The 24,710-nt window shown below is 40.8% G+C and overlaps 1 protein-coding gene across 2 annotated transcripts in view; it reads right to left on the bottom strand.

Moving 5' to 3' along the window:
* Window positions 1-455: 455 nt before the first annotated feature.
* TET2 (tet methylcytosine dioxygenase 2) overlaps window positions 456-24,710 on the bottom strand; it is a 71,878-nt gene continuing 47,623 nt past the window's right edge. The window contains exons 2-10 of one of the 2 annotated variants that reach the window (XM_085058317.1): window positions 21,149-24,530; window positions 18,861-18,951; window positions 15,269-15,362; window positions 13,952-14,160; window positions 12,987-13,137; window positions 10,737-10,826; window positions 8,087-8,224; window positions 6,377-6,737; window positions 456-5,190 (exon numbers count right to left, since the gene is read on the bottom strand). In XM_085058317.1, coding sequence (XP_084914443.1) covers window positions 3,773-5,190; window positions 6,377-6,737; window positions 8,087-8,224; window positions 10,737-10,826; window positions 12,987-13,137; window positions 13,952-14,160; window positions 15,269-15,362; window positions 18,861-18,951; window positions 21,149-24,530 — 5,934 coding nt within the window. In that variant the 3' untranslated portion in view covers window positions 456-3,772. The remainder of the gene's footprint in view (window positions 5,191-6,376; window positions 6,738-8,086; window positions 8,225-10,736; window positions 10,827-12,986; window positions 13,138-13,951; window positions 14,161-15,268; window positions 15,363-18,860; window positions 18,952-21,148; window positions 24,531-24,710) is intronic. The other variant, XM_085058319.1, reaches the window with a different exon arrangement.

Below are 24,710 nucleotides of genomic sequence, written 5' to 3'. Positions count from 1 at the left end.
TAATTTGGAATCAAGTAGAAAAATGCTTAACCAGGTACAGCTAAATATCCTGAACAAACCAATCTGTAGAGTCTTCACCTTGTCCTGTCTCTGCCAGGTGTGCATTTGTGGCTGTTACTTGGGGAAGTGAGGGCACTGGAACAGTGAATATGCCATATTCATTTGTGTATACAAACAGCAATGGAAAACCACCAGTGAAGCTCTACTGTCTTCCTGCCCATAAAAATGCCTCCCTCCTTCCCTGTAAACACAGATTTTGTGGAGCAGTAGCCTGGGCTCAGCAGCCTGTGTCCCAACCTGTTAGAGGTGAGAGTCAAAGCAGAACTAGGCATAAATGTGATGCCTAGGCCTCCTGTTCTGAGGTTCCTAGTGATACACTTTGTTTGAGCATGATGCCTGCTTGGTTGTTAGCTGGTAAAGATGACAAGGAAAGACAAGCTCCTGCAAGACAGACGTAGAGTGCATTAAATAAATATAAATTTTATTAAAAACACCCACATCTCAGCGTTATCAGGAATGATATAATAATAAACAGCTTTCAAATAACCTGCATTACATTACAATACTTACAGTATTTATAACCATCCTCGGATTCTTTTTATAGACATACCAAACATCTCATGAAAATGAATGAAACTAAAGTAAAAAAAGTAGAACATAAGCATAGAAAATGCACACAGAAGTTTATTACCTTAGTGTCAAACTGCTAAAGTTTCCTACACAAGTTAACCACTAGCTTTAGAAGTGAACTTTATACTGCTGTGCGTCAATCAAGATGAAAAATTCATTCAAGTAAAGTTGACAACTCTCAGAAGCATCTTCAAGTATGGCTATAGTCAACCTGATAATCCTATACAAGCAACTCTGCTTTGTCATTCGTTCCAACTGAGGCAGGGTTCTGTACACCAAAAATTACAGCTCAGGTATTTACAATACAAAACTGATTCACCAGCTAAGCTTCCTGTTCCTGCTGCCAGCAGTTTGGCAAATGACAGTGCACGGCATATTAACCAAACATCTACTATGGGTTACATGATTATATAGGATTTAAAAAAAGAAAAATCACCAAAAGATGTAGATATATAATGATTTACTTAATCTGACATATAACCATCAATTTTTTTTTAAAGGCGAAACTTTTGTTTCAATGCAGTGGGTAAAGTCACAGACTAAGAAAAAACAAAATTGCCATAATAAATATTTGACCATTACACCCAAAGGCCTCCTTTGATTTACTTGAATTAGGTTGTGATTCTGCTGGATAAAATGTATTTCAACCAAACTTAATCTTACAGTATATTGCACAAGATATAGCTGGGACATGGAGGTTTGCATGTTTAGGGAAGCCCTTGTACAGACTGTACCTTTTTATATTTTATTTATTACAGTATCCAAGAAGCCTTGTTTAGAGAGTGACTTGAACAACTCTAGCAAACAGTCACTTGCCAAACCCCTGCCTTACATTTTTCCCTTTAATCAGCTCAGTGCATTCTACTTTCTTTTTGTTTATTCATTTGAAACAGTCAAAACATTCTAAATCTCTTAAAACACTTCTGTTACAATAAAAAGAGCTAACGAATTTACAAAATTAGTTTTAGTTACACAATACATGTACAAGAAAATAAGAGAAGGGATTCAAAAGAAAAACATTAAATCCCTGAAAAAAAAGCAAAACAAAAACCCCAAGAATAATATATTTAACCTACAACAGCTTTACATACACACAGGTGACACGTTGGCATAGGAGAACATGAGCTGAAATATCCCTGAATTTTTAGAACCAAAAAAAAAAAGAAAAAGAAAAAAAAGTTGAAGTTCAAGTTACACTTGCTAAAATGTCAAGTATTGAGAGTTTTTTTTTGTTTAGTTTTTTTTTGTTTGTTTTTTTCAAAGGCTATTGGGGGAAAAAGATGGTATACAATATATAAACTTTCACACTCAGTTCCATATCCTATTGCCAAACTAGTGTTGAGGTATATGACAAGTAGGAACATCACTCAAACCTTTTAATGTATTTTTAGCTCACATTATGATATATTTGTAGCAGGCTGAGTAGCACCATGATGTGAATTCAGCTCAAAACCCAAATATATATAGATTTAATATTTTTACAGTACTAAAATACTAAAGCATTGCGTTAAAAAAAGTTTTGTTTACAATTTAATTTATTATACAACTCTCCTGCTTTTTTTTAATAGAAATTAATGATTTAAAACCACCACAGCAAGCCAGCTGCCTATTTTTTTTTCTCTGTTTAATCAACGGAATCGCACAGAACTAACCCTGTTTCATTCATCTTGTGTAGGCATCGGTCTGCTCAGTCTTCCTGGAAAAGAGGCCACTTGCACCGAGAAATGACTTGCACCACAATGTACATAATTATCAACACAAAAGCAGTTCTGCCATTCCATAGTGGGAGCGCACAGTTCTCTAGAAACAGCAGAAGCCCAAGCTAACTAGGTGTAGTTTGTTGCATGCTGCTAATTATTACCTGTGGTTAATATAAAATTCTTTCCTTAAAACTGTACATATTTGAGCAATGAACTTGTCATAATAATTGTAGAAAACAGTTTACAGTATAGCTGTGTGAGATGAGCACCAGAAAAAATGTGTTTTGTGTACTAAAGTATTCCCTTATATCCAGTAAGCCCCATTTTTACCATAACTGACTGTATTAAAAATGGATATGTAGCCCACTAGCTGATGCATGGCTAAACCAAAAGTATTTAAAAGCTTTTTTAGTTTAAAAAAATTATCTTTGCCTTTTAAAATCAAAGTAAACTCTTCTTTTTTTTTTTTTTTTTAATGTCTTAGTACCTTAGCATTGTTCAAGTTGCCAAGCTTAGGTAGACAAAGTGCTTTCGAAACACTATTTAAAAAAAAATATCTCTCTATTTTATTGTCCTTTTCTAGGACTTGACTGGATGAGCAAAATCCAGAGGTCTTGTAATTCCCATATGTTAAAAAGTAAGCTTATTTTAACACCAGGTAACTTCAATACATACATGAATGAAAAGGTCCTCCCTGTTGCTGAAGAACATTTGACTACATCATTGACATTTTGTTATAAAGGCATTAACTGTTTGACTGATAAAATAAAGACACCATTTTCTTAGATAGCACCATGGTTTTAGAATATTCAAACAAATTCAGTGTTTTGCTGTCTATTTGTTTTATACTTATCTACTTTGTTAAATAAAATCAAAAGACTAATAAGATTACAGTAAAAACTGCATGTTAAAAAGCCATAATTCCAGTATTTCAGTACATCATAGATTCAGCACCAGATGTTATATTAAGATTCCTGCAGTTGTAATACTACAGTATTATTTTGTTTAGGGTTTTTTTTTTTGCTCCTGTTCCATGACGATGCAAACTTGATGACAATGAAAGTGGCCACAGATGTGCAAAAGTGTAAGAAAAAAAAAATCCATTTGCAGATTATCTCTTTCAGTAATAGAGCCAGTGTTTTCCAATGTAAATTGTGAAACACTTTTTGTGTTCTCTTTTTTTTTCCTTTTTTTTTTTTTTTTTGCATAGGATGCTTTGGTCTTGTTTCCTACATGCCATCTGTGACCACTTAAAAATCAGTGGAAAACAAGTGCTCTAGCTAGATTTACCTCTTTTTGCTGGTGTGCTGAGGCTTTTTCCACTGATGAGTTCCGTGAAAACACTCTTTTCTTCTCCACCCTTGCCTTCCCCGAAACCTAAAGCATTACTACCCTAGTGACAAGGTGTTTTTTCAAATGAGGTAACCAACCAAGGTGTGAAGTCAGATATATCGGTTGTAAGGCCCTGTAACCCGTGTAAAGGCATATGGAGATGTGGTTACTGTGGAGTCCGTGGTGAGCGACAGTGTCCTTTGTGCCAGGGATTTGATGAAGCGCACGTATGTTGGCTCAGAGGGCTCGTGGGGCTCCGCAGGCTCCCGCTTGGCTTTTTTGCCGTAGGATTTCTGAGGCACGTAGTCTGGGCCGTACTTCTCACATTCCTCTTCTTTCTCTCTTGCCTTCTCAGCCATCTTTGCCTCCCACAGAGCCAGACCGTGTTTTGGTTCATTCATGCTCTTGTGCTGGTAAAATACAAGGGATATTCTGGTGGGATGGTTCCTGTTGGGGTTTTTTAAGGGAGTCGTTGCGTGGAGCTCGCGTTTTGCACACTCTATGAGAATTGACCCGTGAGATGGAGCAACTGCCACTCCTCCAATATCTGGATCCAGAAAGTTCTGCTCACTATCTGACCAGACTTCATCGGGATCCTCTGCTTTTTCTGGATTCAGCACATCAGTTTTATCTAAACCACCCTGGGGAGTAGTCCTGTCATGATTTTGACCTGGAAGCATGTTAGACAAACCATTAACTGCATGTGAAATAATTTCATTATCCTTATTGTGGAGATGCAGTGAATTAGGAGGACCACTAAACATACTTGGAGCAGAATGGTAGTCGTGTGGTAAATGTGGAGGGGGTTGCATTTGATGATGTTCACCTGTTTTACTCATGGAAGCATAATCCATACTTGGATTGCTCAGATTAGATTTTAACCTTGAGGCAACCTCCATAAAATGGCCATTGGCCTCGTGGGTGGAGTAAGAGGAAAACGACCCTACATGGTGTAAATTTGGTCTAATGGTGCAATTACTGAAGGAGTCTACCGGCATATTTTGGTTTCCATAATTCAAGTACTTAGGACCAAAACTCTGGTTATTCCCAAACCTATGCTGGTATAATGTTTGAATGGGTGGTAGACTTAGTTTAGACATATGGTCTTGGCTCTGGCAACTGTACAAGTCCATGTGCTGATGCTGGGAAGGGTAGGAGCCCAAGTAAGAGGGGCAGTTGTCCATAGCTATGTTTCCATTGCATTGATAGGGGGGATATTGGTTATTTTGACTTAAAGATCCTGAATAAGGGTTCATGGGACTGGAAGAATTCAAATAAGACCCCACAGACTGTGATGAGGTTGTATAGAGGTTCATGGGATTGGACCCTCCATATGGATCTGAAGTGTACGAAGAGTTTGGATAAGCATTGGCTGGATTAGGCAACCTTCCATAGAGATTTGCAGAACCTGAACCCGAGTAAGAGTTAATGGGATTTGACTGAGGGTTGTTAGGGAGAGTGCGCTGTGGATGCTGCTGCTGCTGCTGCTGCTGTTGTTGTGTGGCTGGTCCTGAAAGACGTAAAAGATCTGTAGATGTAAAAAGGGAAAAAACAAACAACCACACAACAAACAGGCTTTTTAAAAAAAGGCCCAAAGCCAACCAACCACCCAACAAATTACATACTTTATATGAAATTTCTAAGAAAAGGAGAAATTAAGAAATTAACACACACTCCCTTTCTCATATCTCAAACACCATCCTTTAAGAAACTGAATAAATACTGAGGCTACTCTTCCTTTTTGGCATGTATCCAATAAGATCAGATGCTAGTGACAGTGGGGCAAAGAGGACAGTGCAGTCTGTTCAGAGTCACATGCACAAAATCCAAAGAGTTGACTTTGTCTTTTAAGTAGCCCGTGAAATGGAGCATCAAAGTGCTCCCAAACAGCCGTGCACAGAGTGACTTTCTTTTCCCCAAGAATAAATAATTCTTCTCATCTACATGAATAGAACTGACTCCAAGAAATATCCCTAGCTGGATGTTAAAACCAACGTTCACTGATAGACAGAACAGTCCAGTAATAGGGGAGATTAACTGAAGACATAAGAGCAAAAATACGATTCATTAAAGTGCAATGGCATCATTTAATGGTCACAACCCTTGCCTGGGTCATGGGACAGCTGATGTCTATTCATAGGTATTTCAGTGACCTTCTGGGTGGCCCTGGATATATTGCTTTTTTCCTCTCTGGGAAACCTGCTGTAATAATAAAATAGTTCTGATGAATCCTTTGCTCAGGACTCTCAAATCTGCTGCTGAGAACTGCCATAAACTCCTACTCCACTGTTGAAAACCTGCTTCACTTTTGGTCTTGAGGCAGACATTGAGTGATGTGTAGGTCATTCTTTCTTTGGCAGCAGCACCACACACTTCTCTTCATGCTTTCTAGCACTACTAGTCTTTTAAAGATACATTACAATGCACTGGATGGCAAGCAGAGTTTGCTTCCAGATTTCTACAAATGTTAACTATCCAAAAGGAGTAAAGGATTTCAGTGCAACTTTTTGGGGTTTTTTTCTTCTCTGGAGTTGTACCAAATCTGGCACTCTAGTATTTATATAATATTGATATTCACTTTCAAGAATTTTCTTGCCTTTTTACTTCAGTACATTCTTGGGCTGGAAAGAATGGTTTTCTTGAGGCTGATTATAACAGGCCCTGATTTGTAGGACGCTTACCACTGCTCACCCCGCTCAGATTCTTGTGTTTACCTGCCAGCTGCTTTGCATGACCTGCTGCATCAGAGGTGCCTTGCTTGTTGCGTGCTGCAGCAGACTTCTCTCTCTCAGCTTTGCTAGACCCATTCTCCAAGGAGGAAAGCTTTTCTGCAGCTGCCTTCTTTGCTTCTAGCTTCCTTTGCCGACAGGTCTTGACGGGCTCTGCTAACATCCTTACTTTTCGTCGAAAGGAGGTAAGGACCTGGATACTGCCGTTCCTCTTCTTCTCCTCCTGGCCCTCAGTGCTTCCAAACTCATCCACATCAGAGACTTTGTATAATGGGAGCACGTGGAGTTGCTCATCTTCTGGTGTTTGGCCAATTTCACGATTGTCTTCTCTAGTCAGTGTGCAAACCTGTCAGAAAGGTGTATTAGAGATCTGAAACTGCCTCTGCATTGTGCCTTGCCTTGCCACTGTCAGCACTGGCATCTGGCAAGCTCTTTCTAAACTCTAAGTTTCTGTGCAATTTTTGCATACCACAACAAGCTTGCAAATGTCATTTCTTCCATTACTTTGTTGGACAGTGTTAAAAGAAATAGAAGGTGTATAGATATCTATTTCTTTTACTTGTGTTGGAATAAACAGCATAGTTAGGGATTACCCTCGTGTTAAGTAAACTCTGTGATCCATTGTATTGTAGCCAGAGAGCTAAAGCAGTGGAATCACCTGAAGATTTTTTCACTACAATACATGAGGTAGCTACCATTAGAGAGAGAGTGCAGTATGAAACACTGGTCTTGTATTTCACACTCCCTTAGAGTGGCAAGCTCCAGCACTTTGTGAAGGAGACAGTCACTGTAATGTTAATAACAAGATTTAAGGAAGTTGCTGTTGTCCTACAGCAAGCTTGTAGTGTTAGTTCCAGCTAGAAGGGTATTGGGAGGATATGCTGCTGCAAAATCATTGCCCCAACTTCGGGAAGAAAGCTCAGCTGGAAATGTACATTGTATTGGTGGAGATTAACTTGTGAATTAAGTCAGATCCTGGAAACAGGAAAAATTTTGTTGGAATTAAAAAGGCAGGTACTCTCTTTGGTTGTAAAAAGAGCTGCACTGTGAATCTAGGGAGTTGCTTCAAACTACAGTCATGATGATTATTCAGAACTGAAGAGTATTCTTTCTCATGTTTGCCCCACCTGTTTTGTCACAGAAATAATCCAAGATACATTGAAATCCAGCTTGCTTTTCTAGTACCTTCTACAGAAATTCTGCTGTACATTCCAGAAATCAGAGCTGAGGAGAGTAAAGGGTGCAGACTTTCTGCTCATCCCAAGCAGGAATAAACCCCCAAATTTCCAAAACTCTCTCAGAAAGAAGTTATTTGTTATCACTTGTATTTTACTAGAAGATATAATCCAAAGCTGTTAGAAAGAAAGGGGTTTCAAGAGGATAAATATAAACTGTATTGTACCAAGAACACTGAAACAGGCATTTCAGCTCTGCTGGGACCTTTTTTCCATTGTCTCCACAGTTCCTCTTTTATCAGTTCTGTATTAAACCTTTTTTTCATGCACCATAAGTCTCATTCATTTGAAAGAAAAATGTGTAGGGGGTAATAAGTTAGCTCAGTTACTGCCTAATTTTTTTTTTTTTTTTTTAAACAATCTGCATTATGCAGTATAAATTTAAACAGAGAGAAGATAATGAATCAAAGGCACAAGCTGGGTGCTGGAGTGAGGAGGCTGTTACACATCCCAGACTTACCAGAGTACTCCCATTCTGCATATTGTGCAAGTCTCTGTGAGCATGAGCACAGAAGTCGAGGCAGGCAGTGACCCCAGAGAATGGGCGACCTTCCTTCAGGCCCAGGCGACACTCGGGGGCTCTGTGTTCATACTCGATCTGCAGAGACAGGACAGGTTTCACTGGGTGCTCCAGGACACTGAGTGTGCAAGGGATGCTCTGCTGTGACAGCAGGCAGGTCTCTCTCATGTCTTGGAGGTGACAACAAACACATCTTGGAGGCAAATAAACTACAGCAATTTGATGGCCATTTTGTACCCATGCTTCATTCCTTGCTGCTTTGTTCCCTGGTGCCTTCTGTCTGTGGTGTGATTGTGAAATTAGCCAATAATACTTTTCCTGGTGCATTACTCCTGATTTTCTGCCAGGGGTTGGTGTTTTTACATGACAAATGCAGTGCGTGGTTTCCGTGACTGGCACTGTGAGAGTGATATGTTTGTGTAGACTGGAAGTATACCAAGCTATTAAGGGAAAATGGCTTTAGAAAACTGACTTCAGAATGACTTAATGAAAAATAATAATTTGCTTTTTGATTTGTAATATTTTGGCATGCTAAACATGTATTTCATTAGCTTAAGTACAACCCTAACCCCTTCCTAAAAAGAGAGAGACTTCAGTCAAGACAGTACTTTGTACCCATGCAGTCATTATTAAGGAGCTTTATAGAGAATTCATAATGGAACAATAGACCTTACACAAAAAGAAAGGATTTTGTAATGGAAGATAAAGCCTTAGAAAAATGATGGTTTTATATTTTATTTAGAAAATTAAAAATGAAACCACATTTATAAAAAGCTTTGAAATTCCTGACCCTTTCAAGTGAATGCACAGAACATCTACACTTAATGGAACTTAATGGATTCCATTTTAAGTTAAGGTTAAATTAGAAGCTTTGCCAAGTCTTCATTCAAAATCACTAAAAAGATGTCTAGTTTGCTCACATTTATTTTTCAAATCTGGATTATTTATTCCTCTGGAATCTGAAAATAAAAGCAGAACAAAACTTGAAAACTGCGTAAAGTTCTTTGAAATTAAATATGAGTGATCTGAAATGTTGGCCAGACTATCATTGTTTGATCAAATTATACTGGTAGAACTGCTATCCAAGATGTTCTGTTGGGTCCAGTTGGGAAAACAGACCCTTTCCAACTCTTCATTGTAATCCAGAAGTGGTCCAGATTTGGATTAGAATAAATCTGGGAATTTGAAATGTGGTTTTAGGGCTTTTTGGTTTGAACCTTTTACAATATAATACAAATTAGAACTCAGTCATCTCCTTGCAAAACCACTGACAGTAGCTCGAGTACAGTTTTCCCACAAATACAAGGTCTGCATGAAACTCCTGAAATAGGCCAAGCTATACACATGCCTTATTACAAAAGGTAAAAACTGAAACTTGTAAAAGCATGTATTTTCAACAAGTGTTGGGCAGCACCCCACCTTACTTGGAGAAAAGTCCTTTAGTGAATATTTGTGGGAAAAGAAAAGCAGCCCAAGCAAAGAAATATTTTATTGTTCACCAGCCTCTAATTTTTTTTTCTTCCTCTTCCTTTTTTCTCTTGCAGAATATCTCTCAGATATTTGGACAGGCAACCACAGCTAGTGGGCACATAGCCACAGTTCACCCTATGAGTCTCCAAACGTGATCTGATCAGGTAGGTGAAACTCTCTAAGTGTGCACTGAGTCTGCTTACTCTGTCTTACTGCTGCTAAATATGCAGTAAAGGAGTGAATTTTACAGCAAATAATAATGGCCAGTTTTCTGTTAGTTTACTGTTTCTGTTAAAGTTGAAAATATGTCTTGTGCTGGTTGTCAGTACTGTCAACAGAAAAGCAGGATGATGTCACAGTTTGCAGTAGATGCTGAAAGTTTGGGGACTGTAAATTCTGTGTGTTCCTAACAGTTCTAAACATGAGCAATGAAAGTGAAGGCCAACAGTTACATGTTTGCAGGTGATGTCGGATTTTGGTGTAACTATCTGAAAGATATTTTGTAATGAAATGTAGATGAGACACAGCCACACTAGGAACCTCATCAGAGCTCTGAATGTGCTGGTGTCTGAGAACACTGATCCATGGAAAACAGGCATGCACAATCCCCTCATGGAAGAAGGCTGGTGCAGGCACTTGTGTGCATATGCAGGGTTCAGTGTGTTCAAATATAAAACTTCACTTAAAAAGCAGGTTTATAATGGCTATCTTGGTCAAAACTAAATTCATCTGCTGCTTGTGAGAGCAGAACTGAAACTGTGGCTTCAGGACTTGAGTGCAAACTGTTGCCAATCTCACACCACCTTCACAGGCAGCTTTGCTGGTTCAGCTGGTAAGTCATGCTAAATTACGAAATTGTTTTACAGCTGAAGAGTGAAATAATTTTTTTGTGTTTATGTAGGTGAAAAGATTAGTTCTATTTAGTGGACCAAATCCTGCTAGTTTTACTTATGAGACCATTTTAAGTGGAATAGGTCATTTCTATTTGTCTTCATGCTGGTGTCATAGAAATGTTGGCACAAAATGTATATAATGGTTGGTGCAAGGCTGAAGCATTGGGAAGTGTGTTAAAATCAGGTTATTTCCATGACTACTCATATTCCTTTTTTCCCCATCATACCTGGTTGTTATATGCATCGGGTGCAAGCTTCTTGTAGGTAGGTGCCATCAGGGTTGACAGATTCTGCAAATTGGATTCTAGTTTTTCTTCCTGTTAGGAGATGAAGCAGGGTTCCATGACATTTCTGTACTGTGAGTCTGGGATCTAGCAAGTTAGGGTCTTTACACAATTATGTTTACGCTGGTAGTTGTGTAAAGGCATAAAGCAATATCATTCGTCTTTACACAGTAAGTGTTGTGAATCTCCTTTAATTTTATTATTCCAAGGCCTCTAAAGGAATGCAGCAGTTTACAGCAGTGTAGTAGGATACCTGCAATAGGACATCATATACTATACTCTTAATTTGTTTTATATTAATAAAAATCACATTCTTCAACATGGATATGTTTTAGATCCATGTGCAATAATCCTCATTATTTTCCTTTTTGGAGTTTTGGGAAAACAATACCCTTCAGAAATCTTAGGAGAAATAACATCAGAATGGTCCATCAAGTAAATCTAGCTAATTTAAGGGTTTTACATATTGTAATATCAACACTTTGACATACTTTGAAATATTTTTACATGCAGCAATTTAAAAATATTTAAATACTGCAGCCTTCAAAAAGTTCCCAATCCTTAAGCAATGAAGAATCATGGATGTGTCTAGTAATTGGTGATATGGAGGTAGGAATGGCCACACCTCATTTTTTTTCTCTATACACTCTCAAAATAAAGGGCTCTTTAAAAATCTAATGACATACTCCAGAGTTGTTCCATCTGCTAAGGATGAGAATGCTAGATCGAGAACCTTGCTTATATGAGGCCCTTATCTTTGATTTTAAGGGCACAAAGAACAGTGGCGTACTGGAGTGATGTACTCATTTTTTAGGAGGTGTTGTATTTTAGGAAGATGTGAAGAGCTGTGAAAAAACATGTTTCAGAGAGGCATGTGTTTGGTGTGTTGAACGTTTGTATCCCCTACTGTGGGGCAATATCCTAGTTTGGTTTGACGTGAAATTTTCAAAAAATATCTTGCTGTGACCTTGTGGCTGCTGCCAGAATGTGGAGCTTTTGTATGGCCTGTAGGTCAGCATTTGTTAGTGTAACTTCCAGTTTTTATTGGTGAGAATGCTGTTTGTGCTTTCTTTAAACTGTGCTATGAAACTCAGCCCCTGGTCTGGATGCATGCTTTGGCTTCCCCCAACTCTGGGACCAAAAGGGTAAAACCCTCTTTCCTGCCCAAATCTGACCTCCATGGGAAGTAAATCCAAGAAAGCAAGTTGGAAGAGTGCCCTGGTGTGCTCTGGCCAGGTATCCATCTTAGAAATGTAGGTAGTTTAGGGTTGCAGGCTATGATAAGAAGGCTTTGTACCACAGCATGCATGGAGGAGAGGTGTTCTCTAATTCTTGGTGCTGTAGAAGAGCAGTGGGCAGGAAAATCTGTATGTTAATTACGATGATATTCTGAACAGTGCACTCTTTTCAGCACAGGCTGTAGGATGCAGAAGTACCTGTCTCTCTGATTATGAGAGAGGAGTGCTTGGATTTGTGTAAGACATCAGAATACAGTGAAACTGTGGTCTTACATGCCAGTACACAAGCAAAGGACTAAATTTGTATGTCCTTGCTAGAAAGCAGACTGGGCCACTGGAGCTTCACATGACTTGCTGGAGGTGTCCAGGAGTCACTGCAGTCATAATTTCAGGGTATCTTGTGTCCAGGCTAGAGTCAACGTTTATTACTCTGGCTCATTTTAAACATTTGCCAGTTTGCTGTTACACAGAGCCCAGTCTGGAAACGTTCAGTGGGGCAGGACTGTATGTAGCATTAGTCTTCCTATCCTCTTCTTCCTATTGTCATCTCAGAGTTTCATCATGTTTGTCTCCATTGAGCCAGTCTGCTCTGGTTCCCAGTCACAGTGTTATGTGCCATTAGCTGGTAAACCTTCCGCTCTGCCACTGGGGAATGCTCAATTGCAGACCTAATACAGCCAGAATTATTCAGGCCGTGCCCTCTCCTCTAATTGTGAAAGCCTGCAAACATGGTTTCAAGTCTCAGGGCTTTTACCAGCTGTCAGAATTTGGACAGTCAATTCAGCTGGCTCAGTGACTGGAATCAATCGGTTTTGACTGGCAGTTATTTAATTACCCTACATGTACAGCACTCAGGGAGGCCTCAGGCCCTGCTTTCTTGTACTGTATGTCTATTTACAGAGAGACAGAAAACATTTCCTTGCAAATGAAGCTCATTTTAGAAATGGATACCAACCTCTTTTGGGTCATCCCCCATCAGCTTAAACTTTCTTGGAATCTTGCTTCTGGCAAACTTACAACCATTGTAGTACATGCTCCAGGAGCAACCAAAGGAAAATGAAGCACCACAAGTTTCAGGGTCCAGCCCTTGGCATGCACAGGTCCGTCTAAGAGATAAGAGAACACAGCTGTTAGCAGCAGGCAGGTCCCCCTGCAGCACTCTGGCAGTGAGCATCTGAGTTCTGCCAGTGCCCCAGGGAATCAGTGGTGTGGATCATCTTCCATCAGTAAATAATGAAGAAATGCTAGAGGGAGACATACACATCATAACAGAAGAATTTATCAGAGCGAATAATTTCATGGTTACAAAGCAGGGACTTTGGGGGTTCTACACTTGTGTGAGAAACCCAGCTTTGCTCGGAGGAGGGTATGTTTGCATGGTGCCTTGTTAGGTACTGATATTCATGGTGCCTCAGGGGCTTATGCTGTCAGCATTGCAAGAATGTGGGAGCCCTCAGACAGGGGCTAAGCAATAATTCCTGAAATATGACTCTACTCACGAAGCCAAAGGAACATACAGTGATGGCTATGGTAATTTTGGTCTAAATGTTCTTCTCTCTCAGAAAGGCATGGGAAAAAGATTTCTTTAGATTGAGGCTAGTCTGTGTCAGCTTACACAAGTATGATTAAGTGCACCCAGCTTTTATTTCAAGGTTGAGGTGAGGTATCAGTTATCCTGGCCCCTACTGAGATCTCCTATTTTAAAATATATTGACATGCTTCACAACTGTGGGAAAATGTTTTTCCCTATTTATAAGAGTGTTTACTTTGCATTTCCTACTAGATCTGTGGGTTTTCAAACCACCTGAAATAGCTGGGAAGGTTAGAGATGTTTCAGGGTAACAGCATGAGTGGTGGTGCTGGGTGTGAGGCTGAAGATGGGGCTGCAGGTTTGGTGAGCACAGCCTTTGCTGCACTTACTCTTCATTCAGGGCGCAGCGCCGGTTGGTGAGCGTGCCGTACTTCCTCAGGGTGTCGGTGAGTTCAGAGTAGAGCTTATCAGCCAGGCTGGTTGGGATTCCCTCCCAGACCAGGATGAGAATCACGATGACGGCCGTCTCACACGTGTGTCCCGCTCGCTCGCGCACCAGGCAGAGCAGCTTCTCCTCCTCACTGCTTCTGCGGACTACCTGCATGTACAGCAACACACACCCCAGAGCCCCAACAAAACAGTGCATTTCTTAATGCGAAGAGCGAGAGAGCAGGAAACCTCAGCAGTACTGTGAGTGTGGGGAAGTTACTTCTGCTTGTATCCTTCTCTTTGTTTCTGGCAATTCAGTCTGGTTTTCCCACGGTGATAATGGGCAGGGCTACCCTTTGTGTTTAATGAAGCTGACTCTGAGAGGTTGACTGATGGCATGGAAAGCCATGGTGGTGGAAACCAGCTTTGTAAAAGTATCCTCCGTGCTCTGATTCAGCAGGAATCCTCTCCTGAATCTGTGTTAGGGCTGTGGCCCAGTTTGATTGGTGAGCAAGAGGAAGTGAGCAGTGAGGTGTCTCCCCACACAGAGCTGGGTAGTGGGCACCTGTGTTAGGGCAGGTAAAGTAAAGCAGTAAGGAAAGGACTAAATAACTGGACATGGGAGCTCTCTGCCCTTCCCTTCCAAACTTAAGCAGCTATACTCATAACCATCCTCACAGTTTTGTGACCTGTTCTTATTACATGCAAACATTACAGTGTTGAGAGGAAAGCAGTAGATTTTTTTTCAAATAAAACAGTGTCCTCCCAGTAGCATAAGCACTGAGAAGCATTTCTCAAAAAAAGGTATGCATAAAGACTATAATAATGTATCAGTTTTTCCTCATCCTGTCTTTCCCCAGCAATCCAAACCACTCAGTAATTTGTTCCAAACTATGACAGTGTTTGCTAAGAGGGTGTCCTAACACCTCTCTCAAACTGGGAGGATATTTTAAAGACATCAGTGGTGCGCTTACTGGACTTATTTGTAGGCTAAAATGAAACAGCAATGAAAATGTCAGGTGGTGTGAAAGTTAAATCTAAGCAAAAATGCCTTCCTTCTTAGGTTTTCATACCTTTAAGCCAAATTTTATTCTTGCTGTTCTCCGTGCAACAAATAAATGGAGTGAGAGACGGGTGGGAGCAGCCTACAGGCACCCCATCTTATTGCTGCTGTTGAGCCATTTTAAGTTTCCTAGTCTCAGCTAACAAGACATGTCACTGCTGTCAGCTACATGAACCATCATACCGAACTAGATTAATTTGTTTACATCACTTACCCATTTAGCAATTGGACATCCTTGAGAACTTTTGCCTTCTTTCCCAGTGTAGACAACCCTCTCAATCCTTATAGCTTTACCCTTCTGTCCAAATCTTAAACAAAACAAAAATATATACAATAAGCAGATTCATTTGGTTCTGTGTGAACACTGAAAAGGTGGAGCACAGTCTTATCTTTGGATTTACCAGCCTTATCTTTGAAAAATAAACACTGTGAATTACAGGGAAAGATGTGCAATGTGATTTATCTTGCTGATTTTATTACAGTGGTGGAATGATAAATTAGGAGAGGCAAATGTCTTTAATACATCCCAGATGGGTGAAAATCATCAATATCACATTAATATTACCAAATATTTTAATAATTTCTTTAGAGCATTTGTTATAGATGACATCTGAAAAAGTGGTATTTCCAAAAAAAATAAAGAAGTTTCTTTATTTTGGCGAAGAATTTTATATTTTTATTTTAATTTCTGGGTTGAAGTTGTTTTTCTGAAATGTACATAATTAAGTTGTCATGGAACAGCTGGCATGTAACAGTTACTCTATTAATTTTCTGTGCTTGTTTCTGGCTTAGACAGGGTGAATCAGTTAAGTCAGGATTAATTTGCATAATATCTATTTTCTTTATCATCCACTTATAAATTGTTACTTATTTACTTCTACCTAACTTCCGTACTCCAGCTAGAATCACAAGGTGCCTTCAAATAACACCATTTGTGTCTTTTTGCGACCAAGGTGGGCAAGCTCAGCTCTTGCTGAAGCATTTAACAAATTATGCTCTCAAGGCAGACTTTAGCTCCTTGTGCCAATAGTGCTGTTACCCAGAGCAAAGAGGATCCACTTTCTAGGTGCAAATATGTGGCAAATGCCACATGAAGCAAATCTTGACTCAATAGAAAGTGCTGGATCGGTTGAGTCGTTTCCAGGCATTTCTCTGGGATTCCCACCTGCTGAGCCCGGGAACACAGCAGGGACAGAAACTGTAATGGCTGCAGTGTTACAGACTGAGCTGCCCTGGCCACTCAGCTGCTCCTTGGGTGCTGGGCAAACTGTACTTCCATCCCCATTTCTGGAATTCTGCCACTCTCATTGGTGTTAGCTTCTTATTTTAAATAGCCAAATGTGGGGACTAACTAGATCATTCTCTTTGTTCTTTGCATTTACCTACAGAACAATCAAGGTATGTTCCTGTTATGCAGCCATTTAGTGATGCCTTAAGAACTTTTGACCTTTTTCCCTCTTGTTTTTGCACTAAAATCTTGGTGACATATTTAAGGGCCATTATCTGTATTTAAACTTCTGTAAAGGAAATGAAAAATGCTTATTTTTAGATGTGATCTCATTGTGAAGTTTCAGTGTCACGGGAAATTATACAAATAAAATCAAGTTGTACTACACATGTTCTGCAGGCAACAGGTCACTTTTTCCCACTTAGGCTTGGATGTTATTATTTATTTGTTTCTCTAATTACCACATTAAAAATATTTTTAAATCTTAACATTTTCTATCAATTTTCTAATCTGGATTGCAGGACAACTGTGTGGATGCCTCTATAGAAATATGTTGTACATTACACACTGGAAATGAAATGGACTTTGTCTCAAATTTTTTCAACTGTCAGAAAGGAATTTGTGCCTGATGTTTGTCATGCTTGCTTTCAGGCCAAAGCTGATTTGCTTTAAAACTGGAGCAAAACTCACTGAGCATGAAGTAGGAATTGGGAGAAGGAAGAGCTAAAATGTCTATATCTGCTGAGGATTCTGCAAGAAATTTGTTCTAGTATAGCTAAAATATTAATTGTAAGTCTAAATCCAAATGCTGGTTTGTTTAGCAGTGCTGACACCTTAAAAGCCAATCCATATTCATGGGAAGCCAGGTTAAAAGTGCTTCAGTTGTAATTAATGTCACCAACTCTACAGGTATGCTTGAGAGTATCTTTGCAGTGAAGGGTTTGGCTTTTTTTTACTTAGGGATACAAAATTAACTAATGAGTTCTGGCATTCTTCAGCCAGTGAATTTCACAGTCATACCATACAGTTGGACACTAGCCATTGTTCAAGTGGCTGCTGCTATACTCTGCTGAACCTGGCTAAGTAGATGCATGTTACATATGATCTCTCATGATTTCATTCTGCCAACATGAAATGAAATTTAATCAAAAAAAGAAAAGAAAAAAGATGAGGTCAATATTAAGAATGGAAAATTCCAAAGTAAAAAAAAAAAAAATAGAAAAAAGTTTCATCTCTAATAATTGATGTTACAACATGAATGACATTCCTCTTTTATTTATTATTTGTAAATACTAAAAAATTAACTAGTCAATGAGAGCTCTGGGCATAACAAATTGTAAAGAGCTTCTCTAGAGAGTCAGTGTTCACTCTCCCTTCCCAGAAGGAAGGTGATTTATGTAGCTTACATACACTCAAGCTGCTCTCAAAGCTGAAAATTATTGGGGCAAGCCCTGCACAAGAGTCCCTGGAAAGGAGGTGCTCAGAAAGAGAAAGGACTTTAGGATTTAGAGGTAACCTGAAGGTTTTAATAGGCTCTAAGTACCCCATGGTTATGCAGTGATGAGCACAAGCTAACCGACCTTGCTAAGAAATGGTGCTCCTTAGCTCAGACCCAGCACTGCAATAATGTCCACTTGCTTTTGGTTCTGCAGCTAGCTGGAGCTTCACTGCTCTTCTGGAGTCCAGATTTTTAAGGTACTAACAAATCAAATTCCCATCTGTCTGGGACTTAAACTGAAGAGTTTTTTGTTTGCTTCTTTGTTCAGATGGGAACTGAATTCCCAGATACCTCTAAAAATGTGGTCATTATTGGCTACATGTAATGCAGAATTCACAGTGCAGAAGTCACTTTTGTGACAGCTTTTAATTTATATATCTTAGGCTGGTGGGGTTTGTACTTACACATATTTTTAAATAGCACATATGTATCTGTTCTGTGCCTTTAAAAATTCCTGATTTGGTTGGCATTGATGTAATAAATATACCACAGGATGCAACATGATAACAGGGATTGTCCACAATCAAGATAAGACTGGGTTTGTGCAATACTCCAAGGAAGGGCAGTGTTTTCTCACAACACTACTTATTGATTCTTGGGCTGAAATACCATCCAACAATTTTGTGGCACTCCTCTGGACATGAATGAATTAGATTTAGATTTAGATATTTAGCAATTTGGCGAGGGGAAGCTAATGTTGAAATCTGGTATTCTGTTCTTCATCCTCCTTCTCCGCTGGCATTCTCCTAGCCAGAGGGAACACCAGCTCCATGCCTGCCTTTGCAGCCACTGCCAGCCGCCTTGCTTGGCAGGCTGGTGAGAACTTGTTCCGGCTTGGGTTTGCTGGCATCTGTCTCCAAGGGCACAGCCCCTGCCAGCCAGCAGACTATTAGCCCTGTCAAATATTGTGACTCTCTGGTGAATAGCAGGGTGCGTAATGTTGGCAACACTGGAGCAGCTAAGCCTACAAGTAATTACTTGATTTGCAGTTGTTTATTTCTTTACGTGCAAAAGCTGGAAAAATTCTGACATCCACAAAAGGATAAATGTTAATCTGTTCTGTGCCTTTGTACTAATTACCTTTCTTCCATGATTTCTCTAATAGCTGCCACATTAGGACCGGCTCCTAGATGGGTATAGAAAGGACCTTCATCTTTTTCAATAATTTGCTCTGTTTAAAACAAAATAAAGGTTATTACTTTGAAGCTTAATTCTTTCATGTAAATGTCACATTGCAAAGCTTACATCTAGCTTGTTGGAAGACTGCTGTATGGGCCTGGGGTCAGTTTTCAAACGCTTATGTCTAAGGTATTTGCCCACACAGTTTTTACAAAACATGCAAAGCAATGGCTAATCCTGCAAACAGCTGTGATAGGGACTGTGCCTTTCCCTAGCACAAAGACTTGTTCCACGTCTCAGGCTCTACACTGACATTCAAATGGCGTTTTCCTGTTATCAGCAAATAATTGTTTCTCCACCTCCCACTTCCTCCTCTCCCAGTATACAGAAAGGAGGATAAATGGGATAACAGTGGTAAATATTGATGTTAGGGAGCTGTGCTGTACTTGTTTTTCAGCAGACATGTTACAGTGCAGGAACCTACAACTTGAAAAACTGGCCAGTAAGGCTACACGGAGAATTCCTGCCACCCACAGAAAGACTGCGAAACAAAAAAAAACCCCAAGTCTGCTGAAAGAAGTCATGCACAATGCCTGGTCAAAGTTCTTGTATGTCAAGAATGTGGCCTCAGTTTTCTGTGTGTAGGTAGGACCATATCAGCAGTCACAATACATGCTGTATGTTTGGTTTGATTCCAGGAAGCAGGCTCCAGCAGTGGGAAAGAAATGGCCAGGCCCTGCTTGGGTTCAGGACATGGTGTAGTTGTGCTGGCTGATGTCTGAATGCTGACTTGATGCTTTCTGTCATGCTAGCTACAAGGGCTAGGTGAGGTGGTGCTGCTCTTGACATACAGCCTCTGGAAGCATGATGAAGGCATGGTATAAATCTGAATGTGTCAGTGGGCAGTAGCTTACTTTAATTTTCTTAAGGACAATATTGATAAGAAAGAGAAATAAACCTATAGATTATGCTGTGGCACTGAGTTCTTCAGAGAGAGTTTCATACTCCTGTATTTCCTAGTGTCTGCTAGGACTGAAGAATTAAAATGTAAATGGAGGATAAGTTCTTACAAACTTAGTGGTTTCAGTATGAAAAAAAAGGTGAGGATAAGGAAATGACTGCCAGCAAAACTTGTGCTAGCTATTTGGGAGAAACAATGCAAGAAAACCCCAACAAATAGCAGCTGTGTTTTCAAAAAACATTTTAAAGGTTGTTTCCTATAAAACAAGGAACAGCAAGGAGTTGGTTTCCAGTGTTGTTCCTGGGAGCTCTAGAAATCACTACTTCCTGGTTTTGTTCCCATCGATCATCTCTGAGACATAGCCCCAACATTCAAATAGGCAAAAAGGTCCACTTTGCAATTTTGGAGGAGCATTGATTCAACTATCCTCTTTTATAGTTGATAAAAAATCCTAGTAACTGAATCTGTAACAAGGATCTTCATTTTCTTCCCCCTATTTTTGATGCTGAACCTTTTGTCTCAGCCTGAACAGTTTATCCAGCAGTCTGAAAGTGCTCGTTACACTTGGCTATGTGCAGTGTCAGTACTTTATGGAAGCTTGGGCTATGCCTGTCACTCTGCTTTGCTTCCCTCTGCTCTATTTTTCTAGCTTTTGGAGACAGGGTGTGCCATGAAGCAACACCGAGGGTCCCCCTCACTGCTTTTTTTGGTGCTGTTTGGTTAGATTCTCTGTGAAACTGTGGGTCTCTTTGCCTTACAGGACACAAATGCCTTAAAGGGAGGATAAACTCTTGCAACAAGTGAGGAATAATCTGACATCTGGTTTTGCTTAGGCTTTACTAAGGGAAACTATAGCAATTTCACTGATAGAGCAAAAAAAAGGCCATAAGGCTCTAAGGTTTTGGACCAGAACTGGATTTTAAAAGCTATATCTAACCTTGACAAATAAATCAGGTCATAAAGTTATGACCTACTTTTTATCAGTATGTTGTTGTTACATGTCTGCTGCTCAAGGAGAATAGATGTGAGGCCATAAGCATTCTGACTGAAAAATCAAATAGATAATTGCTTTATGAAATAACGAGAAAGGGCCCATGTGTAGGGTTGGTAAGAGGAGTAGGCATAAGTGTGTAAAATTCCAGTTTTATAAGTCTTTGCTAATTACTGTTCTTAAAAAAAGGCCCAAAAATTCTTCCAACAAAAACATCCAACTAACCCTGTGATCCCAACTTGAAGGCTCATTTCTTTCCTCTGAACTATTATGTTTTTAGTACATCTCAGCACTTACCAACACAGCTGCAAGATGGGAAATCATACTGGGTTTTGGCAGGTGTGTCCAATAAATTTTTTACAGGAGTATCCAATAACTTGGAAGGTGAATCTAAAAAATTATTGAGAACAGTTCCAGCTGTTCTTTTGGTCGGGGTTTTCTCAGCAGACAAGTTTGCTTGCTGATCTAAGATTGGGGTTTGAGTGTCAAAATCTGCAGCACTGGTATTTCGTGATAGGATGGTAATAGGGCCTGCTGTTTCAACCTTCACATGTTTGGGTGATTTGAGAGTAAAAGTCTTATGATCAAACAGTGATTTGACCTGTATCTGTTTTAGCTGCTGCTCCATTGTCTCAATGATGCTCTTTTGTTGCATGTTCTCGCAGCCGAAGTGCTGATTCTCTTGTTTAATTGTTTTTTTCCACATTTTGTTTTCCAGCTGTCCAGCTGATGGGCGCATGCAGACATTAGACTTTGTGCCAGCTTCAATCTTTATAGGCTTGCGCGCTGCACTGGGAGCAGTCTCAGTTTTGGGTTGCTGGTATGTGTGTTGCTCCTGTTTTTGCAAGAGATGCCACCGTAGAGCAGCATGCTTTTGAAAATCCTTAGGGGTCTGGGACTGCAAATGACAGCCTCTCTGGTCCTGGGTGTGGGGGGCAGTTTGGCTGTGTGGTAAGTACTGCTGAGGGATCTGTGGAGCTTGTTTGCTCGGGAGGTCTTGGTTCAGACTAGCACCATAGCACTGGGAGGGCTGCAGGGGTGGCAGCTGCAGAACTGAGGCTTGTTGTGTCTGTTGCTCTTGTTCCTGAAAACAATGATTCACATCTTGCTTTGCGGTCAAGTTATTTGAAAAATACTGCATGTGCTGCAAGTCCTGCATTTTGTTGGCACCAAAGCGTTCCATATTTGCGGCGTTTCCTTTCTTCTCAGAAATCGTGTGCCTGCTGTTCGGGCAGGGGTGCTGGAGATTGGCATTTGCCTTCTGAGTGTAAAGGGGAGATTTGTTGTTCATGGTCTGTACCTGCTCCAAGCCTAGCTGAGGGTTAGGCAGTGGGAATGCAGTTGATTTAACATACTTATTCCCAGTTTGGAAACATTCATCTACTTTAAGTTGATTGAAGGATGTCCTGTCTAGAGACTGCTCAGCATTGCTTTGGGGGTGGGATACGGCTTGGGGCAGATCTTTAGTTTTCATTTGCAGAGCCTGCTGCTGGTTTGGGGTTAGCTGTGGACTGCATGGCAGTTGCACTGGATGTGCCTGTTTTTGCAGCATCTGTTGCAAAATGTGTGAATGCAAGAATTGCCCATTTTCTCCTGGCTGGGGATTCAAGTGCTGCTGTTTCAAGGGGGCCCCTAAAGGCTGTGCAGCTTGTTCTGATCTTGGCTGGAAATGAAGCTGCTGTGGAGGGTGTTGCGGCACTTGGGACTTGAGAAGGGAATCCACCTTTGTGAGCTGTGGCTGTGGTGAGTGTTTCTGGAACAGCAGCTGCTGGTCAGCTGGGGGATGCGGCTGCAGCTGGGAGCTCTCGCTTTTGTACAGTGGAAGAAGTTGTTCCTGTTGCATTATCTTCTGGCTCTGGGCCTGTCCTGAAGGCCCCTTTAATGAATCAGGACTTCCAGCATACTGTTTTGTATAGACTGTTTGGGCTGTGTTTGCCTGGTTCTGAAGAATTGACCGCAATAATGCTTCGCTGGGCTTCTGAGGAGGCTCTCCCTGGCGAAACTGGGTGGAAACCAGTTCTATCCAGGCTGGTTTAGAATATTGTTGAGCCTGTTGTACAGGCTCTTTCACTTGGTCCTTTTCTTTGTCAGGAGGAGTCTCAGGTTCTCTCTGTCCTGGGAAATGCTGATAGTGTTGTTGCAACTCACCCTCGCTTCTGTGTGCGTGCAGGTTTTGGAGGGGAGGTTCTGACGCCAGCGTCACTTCTTCTGGGCGCTGCGGAATTGAGGCGGCCACAGCAGCTTGCGGGTTGTTTTCACTGACATCTTGTGACGTTTGTGCCTGTTGCAGAAGGCTCTGCTGAGGGTGAAGTTGTTGTTGGCTGAGGCTGGGACTTTCTGACATTGGTCCCTCCTGTTGCCCTTCATTTTTTATCTCCCCAGGAAGAGTTTCATCACATCTGTTGTCATAGGAATGGTGTCCTTCTTGCATCGCGGCAGACAGTGCACTGTTCATTTCTGGAGCAGGAGTGGTGGAGGAATCTTTGTGAAAAGTTGAGTTCTGTGTAAAGAAAGCACCATTATTTTCTGCTCGCTCAGAGTGCCTTTCCAGAGCGGTACTCTGAGCTTGCAGGTTACTGCTGGAACTTAGAGAGAGGTCTTGGTTGGGAACCTGCCCTATGCTTCCATGAATATTACTGTTTCCTACAGGTAACTGGTGAGGATCATAGCCTGGAATCTGTTGCTGTAGCTGTAGTTCTGGTTTCTGAAGTGAACAGCTACCTGGCAATACAGGTGGTTTACTGGAGTCTTCTGTGTTGTAGACCTCAGTAACCACTACAGCTGGCACTTGAGGCAGCTCAGAGTTTGAGGTCTGTGGGGAAGTGATCTGCCCTGAGGTATGGGATGAATATGTTGTCTCATAGGACAACTCATTAGTAGCCTGACTGGTAATGGCATTGATATGAGATGTGTTCTTCTGCATTGCTATGGAAACATGTTCTGGATAATATTGAGACAGTGTTTTCTCCAGGAGTTCACCATGCATGCTTTCCATGGAAGAGGCAGAAACTGTAGCACCATTAGGCATTGGCACTGCCTTGTTCTTAAGTAGTAAGACAATGTCCCTGTTGTGGCAATGAATATTTTCCCACTCCTGCTCATCCTGAATCAGAAGGTCATGAGGGTTTTCTGAACCAACACTGTTGTATCTTGTAGACGGTATCAAATCTGAAGCTTCATCTTCTTGTCTTGTAAAACTCTCGGGTTTCTTCTCACTATTACAATTGGAGACACTTGGTTTTTCAGTATTGTCCTCTGGCTCAGCTTTTTCTCCATTTACCTCTTTGTCTTGTTTCACTTTCTTGCTCTCATGAAGTCCATACAGAGAGGGCTCACTAAAAGTGCGTTTGATCCCACCATTTTGCATATATTTGGAATATACCTTCTTTTCTTGTAAAAGGTCGGGACTAACGCGATTGTTTGGACTTCCCTTCGGGTGGGGCACTCCAAAGCTGCTTTTATTGAATAATGGCTTGTGGTCTCCATTTACTTCCACTTCAGGCCTCTCTGTTGCTGGACTCCCATTCTGTAGCTTCACAGCAGAAGGCTCTGCCTGGCAAACGTGAGAAGACTGTGGTATTAGAAATGGACTCAATCTATTGCCGTCAACATGGTTGGTTCTGTCCTGTTCCATCTGGCCTGCTCCGGGGCCATCCACAAGGCTACCCTCTGAACGTATCTGAAAGAGAAAAGAAACAGGAGAGAATCTAAGTCAGTTTTAGTTTCCATTGAAGGACAGCCAGTTACTGACAATTCCTGCAGCACTCAAGCACCCATTGCTCTGACCAGATCTGACACACAGCGTGAGCCTGCCGGCACACCTGAGGGATGTTTCACCATCCTTGTGCATCTTGCAGCC

The sequence above is a fragment of the Lichenostomus cassidix genome, chromosome 4, assembly GCF_008360975.1.
Source record: "Lichenostomus cassidix isolate B80296 chromosome 4, HeHo_3.0, whole genome shotgun sequence".
Classification (NCBI taxonomy): domain Eukaryota; kingdom Metazoa; phylum Chordata; class Aves; order Passeriformes; family Meliphagidae; genus Lichenostomus; species Lichenostomus cassidix.
The sequence above is the reverse complement of the archived record's forward strand: the minus strand, read 5'-3'. Positions and strand labels throughout refer to the sequence as shown.